This window comes from Heloderma suspectum, chromosome 1 (assembly GCF_057233095.1).
Source record: "Heloderma suspectum isolate Gila_16-S chromosome 1, 16-S_ref, whole genome shotgun sequence".
Taxonomy (NCBI): Eukaryota; Metazoa; Chordata; class Lepidosauria; order Squamata; family Helodermatidae; genus Heloderma; species Heloderma suspectum.
This window is the reverse complement of record NC_139458.1, coordinates 283,914,870-283,930,899: the sequence shown is the minus strand read 5'-3', so window position 1 is coordinate 283,930,899 and position 16,030 is coordinate 283,914,870. Positions and strand designations below refer to the sequence as shown.

Here is a 16,030-nt window from a genome sequence, read left to right as displayed (position 1 = left end):
GTGTAGTTACTAACCACATCAGTGCCAGCGGGTTGTCCCCCATGACTCCAGCATTATCTGAACTGTGTGTGGACATACCATGATGGGATTGCCATGATCTCAGTTGGCATTTGAGCCACCTCAGAGTCTTGCCAAAACAATGAAAGAGTTTAATTGCCTTAGTTTATTTCTAAAATTCTTTACTATCTTAAGATTGGATTTTATGGATTCTCTCATTAACGTTAAAAACTGAGTCAGAAATGCTACATGTCACTGTTTATTTTAATATAGAAATATCTAATTACACATAAAATGATTATGTAAATGAACTTTAAGCTGATTAAATATTGTGTCATTTATAGAGATTATTAATACGTCATACAGTTTAAAATATGCAGTTGTGCAAACATGCTTTAAAATGTTCTTTGCAGGCATTTACAAGAAAGAAGAAGCCCATTTGCTTTTGAAAGTCTATCAAGTTAAAAATCCTAGACAGGGTTTTGCAAGCAAGCTTGAAAATGAAAAGTGGACATTAGATGGCTATGTAAGTAAAGAAACACACTACTCTGAAACTGTTTATGTGGCTGAACTACTATCCCCAGTTATTTGTATGTTTCTTCTCTCTAATACTTTTTTATGACTGTGGCAGTATACATTATATAAAACTCATCACTGGTCCCCTGATTCCATAAGAAAAATGCATCTTGCATACATCTGCCTTATTGCCTGTGTTATTGCCTTGTTCCCAAATACTGAGACACACACAGCTACTAAGGTGGAAGCTTTTATTGGACCCACTTTCTCATTGGCTTTGGGATTGTAACAAACAGAAAAACATGCTTCCTTATGACTCCTGAGAGCTAGGACTGGCTGCAAGACATATTGAGTGTTATTTACTCCTGGGTAGCACCATCACTATCCATGTTTGAATGCCTTTGTCTGAACATGTGGACAGTTCAGACATGTGGTATGCATTTATGGAGAAGGGCAGACTTCTTTACACAATTCTTTTCAACACCCCTTATACCCCTTAAAAGCTTTTAGAGTGTGGACGAAATGTGATAAAGACCAGATCTTGTAGCTAGGCAAAAACCGAATCAACTGCAGAGTTCAAATTAAAAGGAACAGATTTATTTAACACATTATAGAGAATGGAGGAAATATACGTCTCTGATAAAATAAATAAAACGTGTTCACGAACTGAAATACTTAACATCCAAGGCAGGCTTAACAACTTACAAAAAATACCCGCAACTGATATGCAAAACCAGCATGGGGTTTTGCATCCCAGGGAGAGACAAAGAACATTGGAAACTTACTCTTTTTTATCTCTGGAGATTCACGGTGGGGGGGGGACTGTGTGAGAGAGGGGTATCCCAAATGATCAGATGGGGAGTTAGTCCTCCTGGGAACCTCCTGGATTCCTCATGTACACAAGGATAGCGATGCTTAGCATAAAATTTAGCCCATGGGAGAGATGTAGATGGGAACTATCTCCTCTTGGTTTTTCTTGTCAGACAGGATGGGGGCATCCCCTGTGGGCTTAATAGAAATACTTCAGATGCGATTTACTGTGGAGAGTTTCTGGGTGCACATGGGTTCTCTGAAAGGGACTAAAGAGGGAGGGATTTTTGTTACAGGGATATTTTGTAATACTGGAATGTTAAATACATAGTTTCCTTACTTTTTTATGGCCTCATTTGAAGGCAAAATGAGGAAGCTTGCACTCTACAGGATAGGACAGAGGCACTCTACACACTTGTGAAAGGAGGAAGCAAAGTGAGAAGAGGGCTTCCTTTTTGTGCCTGCCTTTCCCTCCCCCCTCTCTCTGCTTCCTCTGTCGGAACTGGAGGAGGAGACTACAGACACATGTAAACCCTATGTAAGGATCTAGTACCCAAGTTTCTCTGCATAAGGGTCCAGTACCAAAATTCAGATACCAGGTAGGAGAGAGTGGCAATGGATAGAGATGAATTTCCTGACAGGCTACTCTTGTGTGGGGGAGACTCACTACCTCATAGTACTTCCTCAAAGTGGCTTTCCAGCAAAAATATACATGTATGTGTATATATGTATATACAATACATGATGCACATGTACTATTAATATACATGATGCTATATAGAATAATATAAGCAAAAAACAAGGGTTCCTGATGTAGGAACTTACAGTCCAAACGTTTACAGTAGAGCAAGACAATAAATGAAGAAGAGCAGAGGAGAGAAAATAGCAAGGATTGCAAGAAATGAATGTGAACAGCTGCAGTTATATATAATTAAACTACCTTTCCATTGGGGATGAAGACTAGATGCCAACCTAAACTTCGCCTTACATAGGAAAAGAAATTGCATGTTATTTGTCTGTAGTATTTATATACCTTAGTAGCTGCAGCATTTCTTTCAAGCACGTCCAAGTTCATAATAACCCCCACACTACAAACAGGGGCTCTTTGTGATTGTGGATAGACTCTTTGAGTCTGTCTGTCTGTCTGTTTTAAGTCCCATTACTGCAGATGATTAAATATTTTAATAAATTTTCTTCATTCACATTTCAGTCATCAGGAAATCCAGATAAGAAGGTTACCTTGCTGACTCTGAATTTATTTAATAAACAAATTGGTTTCAGGCTTCTTGATACATGCTTTCTGTTCTAGGTGTCATCTGGGCTTGAAAGAGGCATCTTCACTTATCAAGGTGACATACATGGAAAAGATTTTGGAAAATTTATGCTCCAAAGACAAAGTAAGAATGCCCATATAGCCCTTTATATTGTATATTACTCTTATTGCCTGTTGATGACCTGACATCACTGTGCTGGCAAGTAAATCAAGCATATATATATTGTACTGAATTATTGCCTTAAACTTTACAGATCACTTAACTTAGTTGCAATGTGTCATGAAATCTCTAATTCAACTATTTCATGCTGCCATTTCATTTTTGATGCAACAGCAACCTAATAAGAAAACTACAGAATGTTCCTATAAAGACTGGGAGTAAGTCTCACTGAACTTAATGGGACTTACTTCTGAGTAGACATTCATTTATTTAATACATTTATATCCCACCTTTTTTCCTCTTGCGAGGAATGCAAGGCAGCTTTCATAGTCCTCCTCTCCATTGTATCCTCACAACCACCCTGTGAGGTAGGTTGGGCTGAGAGTCAGTGACGACATGTATAGGATTGCACTGTATATGGCTTTTACAAATTATTGAAGATCCTATTTAATGATGGACTATGTTCTATACGATTTAAATGAATTAGGTAGTCTGGAGTTTGGTATGTATCTTTGAAATGGGGGAGGAGAAGTGAATGCACATTTTCAAGACATAACTAAAGGGTATGTCTGCATTTGTAGATCATATTACATTTGAATATTTTTGCCTTTCCATTGAAGGAGATGATAGTGATGACAGTAATTATGTAGAGTTCAAAATTAGAGGGTAGTGCTTCTAGTTAGAGCATGGAAATGGGCCAGGAAGCTCAATATTCTCACTACAGCAGCTTCAGATGTTTGCCCCTGAACTGTCACGTCATTCAGAAAGCAGAATGATTGTTGTTGTTGTTCAGTCGCTAAGTCATGTCCGTCTCTTGGTGACCCCATGGACCATAGGACGCCAGGCCTTCCTGTCCTCCGCTCTCTCCCCGAGTGTGCTCAAATTCATATTTATTGCATCGGTGATGCTATCTAGCCATCTCATGCTCTGCCCTCCCTTTCTCTTTTTGCCTTCAATCCTTCCAGCATCAGGGTCTTTTCCAGCGACTTTTCTCTTCACATTTGGTGGCCAAAATATTTGAGCTTCAGCTTCAGTATCTCTCCTTCCAATGAGCACTCAGGGTTGATTTCCTTTAGGATGGACTGATTTGACCTCTTTGCAGTCCAGGGGACTCGTAAGAGTCTTCTCCAGCACCACAGTTCGAAAGTATCGATTCTTCGGCACTCAGCCTTCCTTATAGTCCAGGCCAGCTCTCACAGCCATACGTTCCTACTGGGAAAACCATAGCTTTGATTATACGAACCTTTGTTGGCAAGGTGATGTCTTTGCTTCTTATTATGCTGTCTAGGTTGGCCATAGCTTTCCTCCCAAGGAGCAAGTGTCTTTTAATTTCATGGCTACAGTCACTGTCTGCGGTGATCTTGGAGCCCAAGAAAATAAAATCTGTCACTGCTAAGCAGAATGATATCATTCAGTAATTAATTATGCATCAGGACATTGTATACAGGTCTATGATGTTTTTAAATTCAGTTGGACCACCTGTACACATTTATACTTATATCCCTAAAAAGTATTCCTTTTTCTTTCATTTTCAGGTCCTTTACGTGTGGACACAGACCAACCCAATCACTACTATGGTACAAACAGCAGTTCTGTTGCAGCTGCAATCCTGGTACCCTTCTTTGCTCTAATATTATCAGGGTTTGCGTTTTACCTCTACAAACACAGGTACTCTAGATCTAATGTCTTATGACATATTTAATTAAGTGTGCAAACGTGTGGCTGCTGGAGACTTTGAAAACAAAGCCTTAAAATATATATTCTCTGCTCTAAAATCATTAGGTACAGTTTGATTTTCAACACTGCAGTCAACAAGTGCCAATGAAGTGGCTTCTAGACTACTGGTAGTCTGTAAATAAATAAAGGGCCTATGTTTCTAGAATGGAAAGAAATAATATGCATCAGGTTTGTTAGCCTAGATCATATTAGATAAAATCTTCCTAAGTCCTAACACATTGTTTATTAAACAGAGTGGGCATGATTCAGCCAAAATTAAGCACTTTTAAGTCTCATTGGTAACACTGGAAGAGATTTAAGCACGTACTTAACTTTCCCATTTAAATAGATAGGACTTGAAAGGATTGCTGAATTGTACTTTAAATGTGCTTCTTCCCTCCAAGTGCCTATGAGTATTCATTATAAAAGTTTAGAATCCATAAATTGACAGAGAAACAGGCCATAATGAACCTACTAGTTCATGCTCAGTGAGCTTTTGGAAACTGCTGCTTGAGTTGGCATACCATCTCCTAACATGAGAATTGGATATATCAGAAGAAATCTTTTTGACATTTTTTTTTTAAGATTGCCACATGTGTGTATGCAGTTTTGCAGATAAGCAATAAAAACTACTAGCTGTGACAATTCTTGAACACCCTCATCAAAGCCCAGTTGTTGTATGTTAATAAGACACTATTATCTTCTTTCCTTCTTTTCTGTGTACCATAAATAGAACTGAGACTTTTTGAGACTTCTGATTTTCCTGTTGAAATCGGCATATACAATGAGGGGCAATAGTTCACTAAACGTGTAAACCAACAGCTTTAAAATTGAAAGTATTTCTCTGTTGTTGTTTTGTCCAAGTCCTGGGCATTAAACAATTAATCAATTGTTTTGGCTTAGCTCTGATAATAAAATATTTCTGTGTTTCCTTTGTCTATTATTCTGCAATACATTTGACAATCTGTGATAATAGTTATATGATGGTTTGAATCTGATAGCTGGTTATTTTATGCATTCTTTGGTAACTGGAAAACAGATTTAGCCTTCATCATCACAGGCATCAGTGCTGTGACTCCATCTTGTATAACAGTGGTAGGAGTTCAAGAAGAATATTTTCACTTTTGTAGCACTGTGTTTAGTCATCGAAGACAGAAACTGTATTAACAAATACTGGACACATACCCCTTTATTAGCGAAAGTATTACCTTATTCAGTACCTGTGCAGGGAGCTGAACCAAAAGATTCTACAAACTAGTAAATGTTATAGATTAAACCTTGGTCATATTCTTGTTTGCACCCCTGTCTTAGTAAGACCTGTAGCATGACACACACAGATGTGGCACTATGTCTGCTAATACTCTGTGGGGATCCAGTACATATAGTTATGCACAAGAAGGGCTTTTCATATTCCTTCGAACAGCAGCCTCCTGTACTTTCTGGGTACTGTTCCAAATGAGAGGGGGCTTTTTGTGTAGGGGTGGACGAAAGTCCTTTACCTGTCGTCGAAGGACGTTCGCGGTTGGGGGGAGGCGCTTCGCTGCTCCCCCCGTGAAGTTCAGGCCGGGGGGGGAGGCTTCCCACCTCGCCCCGGCCGAAATTCAGGCCGGGGAGGAGGCTTCCCGCCTCGCCCGGCCGCGAACGCGAAAGTTTAAAAAACAAACAAACGCCCCCTGATAGGCTACGTGACGATTCACGTAGCCTATCACGGCTAGATCTGCAAAGTCAGCTGTGATAGCCTACGTCAATCGTCACGTAGCCTATCATGGGTGACTTTAAAAAAAAAAAAAAGCACGTACGCTAATGGCGGCCCCCATAGGGAGCCGCCATTCGTGTTCCTTATTTAGTCGCTGTAGTCTACGTAAATCTTTACATAGACTATGGCGAAAATAAGGGCAACGCAAATAGCCAACCCTATTTTTTGTGTAGTTTTGCAGAACTGCCACTTGAAGGGAGGCACTGAAAAGCAAGCAATAAGCAAAACAGCTGTTTGTACCAGTCTGGATCCTGGACATGGATGGAACGTTCCCTGACCCTGAGGTAGGGATGGCGGAGAATTCCTCCACGGACTCCAATGAGGCCGGATTCTTAGAATCCAGCCCCCCGGAGTCTGTGGCGGAATGGATCACCCCACCCCGCCACCCCATGAAGTCTGACCTGACCAGATCCTACCTGGCACCACCAGGTAGGGATGTCAGAGAATTCTGCCACGGATCCCAGGGAGGCCGAATTCCAGTGAATTCGGCCCCCTGGAATCCATGGCGGAATGGGGCAGCCTGCCCCACCACCCTCCCCAGAATGGAGCCTACCTGGCTGCAGCTCCGGCTCTGGCAGTGGCTGCTGCCAGGCTGCGGCCGCAAATGGCAGCCACTACACTGGCTGCCATTTGCGTCCCTACACCATTTGTGTCCCCGCTCTTTGCCATGATAGGCTACGTAAATATTTACATAGCCTATCATGGCTCAGCAAAGGGATGCAAATGGTGGCCGCTATGCCGGCCGCCATTTGCGTCCACAGACCTGCCGCAGCCGGATATCTGGCTGCGGATGCACCCAACGGCAGCTCCGCGGAGTCACTGTGGAGCCATCCGGGGACGATTCTGGGTGGAGGGACGGAGCATCTCCCCCCCACTGCGGATGCCACTTACAAAACAGGTAAGTGGTTTCGTACATCCCAACCTCTGGGTCCAGGTCTGTCTGGGTCCATCTGCTGCCCCTATGCAGATTCAAAATGGCGTCCGGCATAGCAGACACCATTTGCTCCCTTCCCTTTTCCCGTATTAGGCTACGTAAAGATTTACATAGCCTATCACGGCAAAAGGGAGGCACGCAAATGGCGTCCGCAACCTACACCTAGGGGTGGACAAAAGTCCCTTACCTTTCGTCGAAGGTTGTTCGTGGTGGGGGGGAGGTGCTTCGCTGCTCCCCCCGCAAAGTTCAGGCCGGGGGGGAGGCTTCCCGCCTCGCCCTGGCCGAAATTCAGGCCGGGGAGGAGGCTTCCCGCCTCGCCTGGCCGTGAACTCAAAAGTTTTTTTAAAAAAAACACGCCCCCATGATAGGCTACGTGACGATTAACGTAGCCTATCACGGCTAGATCTGCAAAGTCAGCCGTGATAGCCTACGTCAATCGTCACGTAGCCTATCACGGGTGACTTAAAAAAAAAAAAGCGCGTACGCTAATGGCGGCCCCCATAGGGAGCCGCCATTCACGTTCCTTATTTAGTCACTGTAGTCTACGTAAATCTTTACGTAGACTACAGCGACCAAATAAGGAACGGGAATGGCGGCTCCCTATGGAGGCCGCCATTATCCGTACTCGCTTTTTTTTTTTTAAAGTCACCCGTGATAGGCTACGTGACGATTGACATAGCCTATCACGGCTGACTTTGCAAATCTAGCCGTGATAGGCTACGTTAATCATCACGTAGCCTATCACGGGGGCGTGTTTTTCTTTTTTCTTTTATTGGAATGGCGGTGGTGGCAGCCGGTCGAAAGACCAGCTGCCGCTCCCGCCCCGCTCGAACACCCGCTGAACCGCCGGCCGGACCCGCCACCAGGAGGGACATTCGGCAAAGGTAAGTCCCGTCCCAGGGGGGGGCGGGGGGCGGGTGTGTGTGGAGGATTTCTCCCCGAAACTTGTTCGGGGGACCGAACATGTTGGCGCTCGGCCCCCCGAAGTTTCGGGGAGAAATTCTCCACCATCCCTACCTACACCATTTGCGTACCTCCCTTTTGCAGTGATAGGCTATGTAAATCTTTATGTAGCCTATCACAGCAAAAGGGAAGGGCGCAGATGGTGTCTGCTACGCCATTTGCGTGCCTCCCTTTTGCCGTGATAGGCTATGTAAAGATTTCCCTAGCCTATCACAGCCAAAGGGAGGCACGCAAATGGCGTCTGCTATGCCGGGCACCATTTGTGTCCGTAGACCAGCCGCAGCTGGAAGTCTGGCAGTGGCTGGCCCTGGCCGGTGGCTCCGCGGACTTCCCGTTGAGCGGAGCCGGCCGGGGAGGATTCCTGTGGGAAGACCGGATCGCCTCCCCCACCCCGTGGACCTCCCAGCAGATGGAGGTGAGTGGGGTTCATACACCCCTAACCTGAGGTTAAGGGGAAGATCTCTTGCTTGCACAGAGCTCCATGTATTCTTGTGTCCCCATGTGTACACCAGAACTATCTGATTGGACTTAATGGGCATATAGACCTGGTAAACTGGCTGCAGGACTACAGCTCATTCCACCCAGATAGGCTGCCAAAATAAGTAAAATGGAAAACTATTTCTATTATATATCATTGGCACTGCTGTAGATTGGTTAATGAAAGGAGCTACAGTAAATCCCACTGCTAAAATTCAGAAATATACCACAGATATTTGTAGCTTTTGAAATCCATTTTAAAAATGACCAAAATGGGAAATAATATTGAAGGTATTTCTTGCCATTTAGCAGGCTATTAAGTACTGGAATGAAAACATTCAGCACCTACCAGAAAGCAATTCCCATGTGTTACATTCCACTTTTGGCAGCATCTACTAGTACATTGCTTGGAGTGTTTATTTCGATATAGTTGGGATGAATGATTAAATCTAGCAGAGAAATGAGAATATTTTGCCCTGCAGTTTAAGACGTTGAATAGCAGACTGTACTAAAACAAATAGATTTTTTCCCCTATATTACTGGTAGAAAATATTATGAATGGCAATGTTAATAAGCATTCATCCTTTCCCTGCCACAGCCTTTGCATCTGCTTCTTTTCCACAAGAAACAAGTTACATAATTTGTCAAGCTGGTGACAACATTTTCTAGGCGATATGGCTTCTTATAGCAGACTTGCATTGTTTCTCTCCTTTGTAATAGTGGGAAATGCCAAATTACATGATCTGTCTTGTTACACTTTGGCTTTTGTCTCTCACACGCACACTCACACATGGGAGTTGGTTCTTTTAGTGATATCTCATGCCACTGGGAGCCGGTGTGCGTGAAGCAATGCCATGGGTCTTTCTTTTACTTATTATTTATTGATTTTATTTGTGCCCTGCCTTTCTACCAAAAAATGGCAGTCAAAGTGGCTTACAGAACCAATTACAATTGATTAAAAGAATAACACATTAAAACACAATAAAACGTAACAGTTATACACACACACACACACACACACACACAGAGCACCCAAACCATCAGACCCAGATACAGGCTAAAGGCCTTCTTGAATTAAGTGGTCTTTGTCTGCTGGCAGAAGGATGGCAGAGAGGAAGGAAACCTAGGGCTTCGCCACATGGAGCTTTTATCCTGCTATTGAGATTGGTTACTCACAGAGGTTTGCAGGTTCTTTAAATGTTGTCAATCTCCAGGACATCTCCTGCACTAAATGACCTTTATTCCATTTTTTAAAAAGATTGGAGATAATGAGCTATCAAATTACAGTGCTTGAGTTCTGCTTGAGTTCTCTCATGAAAAGAGGAAACGCACAATAAGAGGAGCTAGACCACAGTGCCATCTAGCGGCTGTATAATGAAACATACCAAAGACTCAGATAAGGGGGAAAGGAGGGAGGAAAGGAAGCATGTGTAAAGGGAGTCCGTTGTGATCCTGCATTTAAAACGGAAGCAGAAAGCCTCATTTTAAATGCGGGATTTTAGGCTGGTGTAGAGATGCTCCTAGCTTCCATTGGGAGGGAGTTCCACAGCCTGGGAGCGGCCACCAAAACCACCCTTTCTTGGGACACTCTCTCAAAAGAAGGGCCTCTCCCAAAGATGATCTTTTTTAAGAACATTTCTATGCCACCCTCCAGTTAATATTAAACCACTATAAATACAAATATCAAACCACTAGAAAACAGCAGAAACAATACTAAAATGAAGACAAAGAAATTCAGCAAAACCATAATCAAAAACAGATTATGCTATTAGTTGAAATAATAATTAAAAAATCACCTGGTGCTGAAATGACATCAGAGTTGGTGCCAGGCAGGCAAGCCCCTCTGGGTAGAAGTCAACATTGCATAGATGGGAATCATGACCAAGGTCACCCAGCTTACTTCAAATAGGGGTGGGATAGGGAGGGGACCCTCATGATGACTGGGAAAATCAAGCAGGCCTCTGTTCTTCAGATGCCAAGCTGCCGGGTCCCAAGCTGTTTTTCACTTGTTAGGACAGATGCTACCACCAGTCCAGTAGGAAAGACCCCAACTATTTTTTGAGTTGCATGCAGTGATGCCTATGCTATTATGGATGCATGTGAAATGGGGCTATTGCTTTTAGTATTCTGCTGCGACTTAATGTGGTACAAATCACGTAGTTGTGCTTTAGTTGTGCCATGTTATTTGCAATGACTGCAACTCAGACTTTTATCCTTTTTAACCTTCCAGAACAAGACCAAAAGTACAATACAATGGTTATGCTGGACATGAAAACAGCAATGGACAGGCATCATTTGAAAATCCTATGTATGATACAAACTTAAAACCTACAGAGGCAAAAGCTGTGAGGTTTGACACAACTCTGAACACAGTTTGTACAGTGGTATAGCCTTCAGTGCCCAATTTGACTGATTCATAGCCATACCTCTGATGGACAAGCAGTAATTCCTTTGGTGCCATATACCAGTTTCCCTCCTTCTCTTAGCTTCGCGGCTATAATCTTTAACATCTTTCAGCATAGATGCGGCGAGGTGTTCTGGTAAAACATCAGTCTTCTGGGGAATCAAGACCAAGATAATTTCTTCATCTCAATGGTAGATATGAAATACCTGGCTGCATTTGCTCCAAATCAAGGCACACTTTGAAGGAAGACTGCCAAGTCATAACCATCTGTCATATTTAAATGCCTCAGACTTTCACATTTGTATGTGGCTGGATGCCTTTCAATGCAATCTTCTGGGCACTTGGATCACTCCTTTGGGAACTGTGAAAAACAATAGCACCATAAATTATCCCCAGGAATAAGAACATTCAGAAGAAGATTTTAACAAAAGCAAAAGAAGAAGAAGAAGCTTTCATGAAGGAGAAGACAACCTTCCTTGGGGTCTGCACACATCTACAAAATGCTTTACCATTGAAATCATGTTCCATTAGAACAACCCTACAGTATATCTCAGATGTTCATACATTAGGCAGTCTACAAACTTCCCAGTCAGCTGTTGTATTGCAAAATGTTAATGCACAATTTTTTGCACTAGTGTGGTATGAATGACTGAGTAAGATACTGGTTGAAAAAACAATTATACAGGGTTTATACACACTATCCATTGTATATAAGCATTTCTTGCCTTTTTTTCCTCTTTATTTTAGTCCAGTGAAACGTTCATGACAATTTTACCTAGAGCACGTGTTATCCAACAACCGCTTTACCTAGTTCTAGTAGGGTAATTTGATATCATGAGGAGACTATATTTTGGTTCATTTTCTCTGTAGACACCAGTACAAACCAGCCAGATGAGGAGGGGGGTGGGGAATCCCATGTTTACAAATCTTCATTCCCAATATTGTTTTCTCTCTCTCCCTCCCTCTCTCCCTCTCTGACACCATTCATTATTGTCAGCATCATACTCTATAACAGCAGGGGGGTTAGGCAGCTACTGCTGCTTGCCATGTACAAAATGTGAATAGTAATTTATTTTAGATAATTCATAAAGCCTGTGGGCCTTGTGCTCATAATACAGTCTTCCCTTTTGCATTTGTTTTCCATCTTTTTTTCCCCGTGAAGTTACACTGATTTCTGGTGTTACACTGAACATACAAATGCATTGCAGTAGCATATGTAAACTCCAGCCACATTCAACATATCAGCTTACCACTGCAACCATTACACTTTTCCATGGTGTGTGTGTGTGTGTGTGTGAGAGAGAGAGAGAGAGAGAGAATGTATTTGCTGCATTTTTTAACCAATACTGCTTAACGCTTTTGTAATCATACAGCTTGACAGAGCAAGTTTGAGATTTAGAAGACTCTTCAGAGTAATGCAGCAAGGGTAGCCCCTTTCTCCACAAAACAAAAGCGGGACATGATAAAATTAATTGAGAGGTTGTTGAATCATATATGCCTTTTACATGTACTACTGATTTTTGGGTAGCCAACCCGTAGCATGGATGCCACAAGTGGCACAGGCAGAAGGAATCTGTGGCACTGCTGGACAGGGATAAAAAAGAAATACCTGTAGGCATAGGTGTGGCATGGTCAGGCCACTGTTGCCACTTACTCATCAGTTGAGTAGACTACAGTGAATACAACGCATGGGGGGCTGCATAGGTACTGTACTGTACACTACAGCCCATCTCACAGTTTGAACTTCACTTAAGACACAACATGCCTGAAAGCTTGGCCACAACTTTACTAATTTAATCTAATCAATTATGCTTAGTTTCGAAAATTACATTCAGTTTTCATCTTCAATCCTGTGGACAGTTATGCAAAGATGTGCAGGTGTGGTATTGATGGGACTGTGGCACACATACTTGTGCACTGGATTGCCGCCGTAGGGTGTGGTGTAGTTTGTACCATTACAGCATGGCTCAATTAAAGTTTGCGCTGGTGTTATTTGTGTTGGCTTCAGTGGGACTCTAATAGTGTATGTCACCATTGATTTGCCCCTAACATTAAAATTTATAAAGATTTGGATTCTGATACCCGAACATCCTTCAAGTCAATACGGAGGCCAGGTTCCCCAAAACCGCACAATTAGTTCCACATGCCCAAAGGAACTTTGGGCTTGTGTTTCCCATAGGCCACATCAGACCATTTTTTTTCCAAGAGGAAGGGCCTTTCGATTATGATATGGCAGGGGCAATTTTCTTTTCTTGTTCAAAGAGGGGTGGGGGGAAATAGCCCTGAACAAGCCCAAGTCTTTGGATGCCTAAAGTAGCTCTTTGGATCCTGGCCAAGATTACCCCCCCCCCCAGTTTTTAAATATCCCTGTGGGAGAGTCTAGTACTAAGCAAACCACCAAAAATAAACGTTAGTAGAAAAGAATATATCTCAGTTTATGTTAAAAAGCAAGAAAAAGTTTGCAGGGCAATCTTTGATCAAAGTAGAAGATCTTATATAGTTTTGATGGAAGATACCAGCAATACCAATATATTCAACTGTTCATGTAAATTTAAAATGGTTTAATATTATAAAAATCAACATTTTTGCTTTGTTTTAAATGCAGATTTCTTTTATTATTCCATATCCGTTTACAATTTTATATGATATCCAACAGATTTTTGCATCCTCTGGAAAGACAACAGAGATCAGATAAAAATGGCTACAAATTGCTAAAGCATTGTTTCCTAGGTGGCTTGCACTGTTGTCCGCTGGAGGAAAGGAAACTTTGTATTGCTGCCTTTGGAGTTACTTTATTTAAATAGTAGTGATGGCAGAAGTAACCAAAGTCATTCAGAAAAGTACGAGAGAGAATTGGTTTTTCTAGTTCTTACCCTATCTGGATGAAGAGTAAGAAGACCAAAAGCTTTATAATACAGTATTGTTATCAGCATATATCCTGATCCAGTGATAGATGTGCACTCGTATGTGGAAATGGATTTCTTGTAAGTGGGGGACCTTTGTTCATTTCAGTGGACAGGCATGGGCAATACATGGCCTAGCAGTTGCATGCAGTTCTCCAGTCTTTTTTGTAGTCCACTCTGCCCCACCACTGCCACCAAAACTCAGCGGTACAGTGGCAGCAAAAAAGGGCTATTGGAAAATGGGCCCTTTTTGCTTCTGCCATTCCATCAAATTTTGGCAGTGCAGCAGTGGCAATTTCAGTGGCGGGGAGGAATGCAGTTCCTAGTAGGTTCTGGGGTTGGAAATTGGTCCCTGGAACTGCTGAAGTTGCCCACCCCTGGTTAGGATCTTGAAATTGAAAATTCTAATATCACTTATGCTAGTGAAGTACAATTGCTTGAACAAGGATAGGGCTGTTTATGCTAGAATAATAAGTCATCAACATCTTTTCTTTATGCAGACAACACAACCAGTTTGGCCACACTCAAATCTTCTGTTGGTACTGAACTCTCTGTCTGTAGTTCCATTTATTTCAGTGGGACTGCAGATAAAAACATTGTTTTCTACCCAAAGCATATCTAGAGATACAGCCCTTCCTAATGAAAATAGGTCTTTGGGGAGGGGGGGTCTTTTTATTCTGCGTCACCTCTGTGCCTATCTCTTAACAATTTTCTGTTTTCTTTATTTTTATGATGGGTACTACATTACGAGTGCATATCACACTGACCAGGTTAGAGCTCCCATTCCTTCCTTCCATTCTTTTCCAAGGCTCCCTGCATGTCCAGACTTGCATATGGTGCACCAACCTAATGGCCCAGATTCTCAGAGTGCCACCCCAAGTCCATTCACTTGAGTAGAGCTTGAGTTGCAGAATGACCAGAATACAGAGCTGTGGTCTCTCCAACTGTTGTAGTATTATCATGCCAAAGGCAGACATGAAATCTTCTCTGTGAGGTATTTACAGTTTACTTCCCCCCGCAAGGTATCAGATTGATTATGATAAAGCAAAGATTAAAAAAAATGCTGTAAGACAGAACAATCAAAAACAGGTTATGTGCTTCAAAGCTGTTTAAATCTGCTGCTTGTATCACCCATCTTGCCTTTCTCCAGGCTAGCTGCAATAATTTTTTTTCTTCTGTAATATATTTTGTAAACAAACAAAAAGCTGTTATTAAAGAAGGGGGGAGGGGGGAAGCTGGCATTACTATAAAGTCAACCTAATTTTCATTCCCGGTATTTCATTCTGCCATTTCACGACATGCTGCTGTGACATGAAGTAGGTGCAAAATAACTTTTTTGTACAGAGATATATTTTTTATGAAAAATTTGTAAAATTATTAAATATGCTGTACTTTTTGATTAATGTAGTTAAATTGTTAAAAAAATGTTTTTACAATACAAAAGGAAAAAAAAATCCTGTAATTTTTCCCAATACTGTAAAATGCACCATCTTTAGCTGAATTTTCAGTTCTGAACCTATTACACATGTATTAATATTGAAGTGGCCTGTTTAAAATATACAGTAATTTTTTTGGCAAAAAAAGTATAAAAGATTGTAATATAGCCTGTGCAATGCCACCTATCTTGAAAGCAAAATCAAAGTTCTAATTAAATATTTAATTTTAGATTTCCAGATTATTGCGTGGCAATCTACTGTTGTTATAGCCTTTTTGTTTTCCTCACTTATATTCAAATAATTTCTACTGGACAAGTTTAAAAGTAGGTATTTCAGTAAATGTAGAATAATCCTGATATCAAAGTTAAGTACATGAAAGGATGTGACCCTTTATTTCTGAGGAAATCTGTCTATTCCTTTCCATGAAGTTTTCTTCTTTGCCTACTTATGCTTTTGGATAGCAGAAAATCTGCAGAGTGTCTTGGATATCCTTTCTTTTCTGAACAAATTCGGCACATCTGGGATCCCCGTTTTCTCCTGGAAAAGCTGTTGTGCAAACAAATGTGCCTTACAATGCTGCTTAAAGCATATGCCATGTCTCCGGTTGTGCCACAGTTTCCATTCCATTTTGTTGCATTGTCTTGATGTGTGAGTACATCCACAATTTGTGAAGGGGAGAAGCAAA

The 16,030-nt window shown here is 41.7% G+C and overlaps 1 protein-coding gene across 1 annotated transcript in view; it reads left to right on the top strand.

Annotated features, from left to right (window-relative positions):
* Positions 1–15,583, top strand: part of CSMD1 (CUB and Sushi multiple domains 1) — a 1,446,416-nt gene extending 1,430,833 nt beyond the window's left edge. The window contains exons 67-70 of the mRNA XM_084811779.1: positions 411–523; positions 2,633–2,720; positions 4,292–4,424; positions 10,833–15,583. Of these exons, the coding sequence (XP_084667905.1) occupies positions 411–523; positions 2,633–2,720; positions 4,292–4,424; positions 10,833–10,992 (494 nt within the window). The 3' untranslated portion in view covers positions 10,993–15,583. The remainder of the gene's footprint in view (positions 1–410; positions 524–2,632; positions 2,721–4,291; positions 4,425–10,832) is intronic.
* Positions 15,584–16,030: the final 447 nt, after the last annotated feature.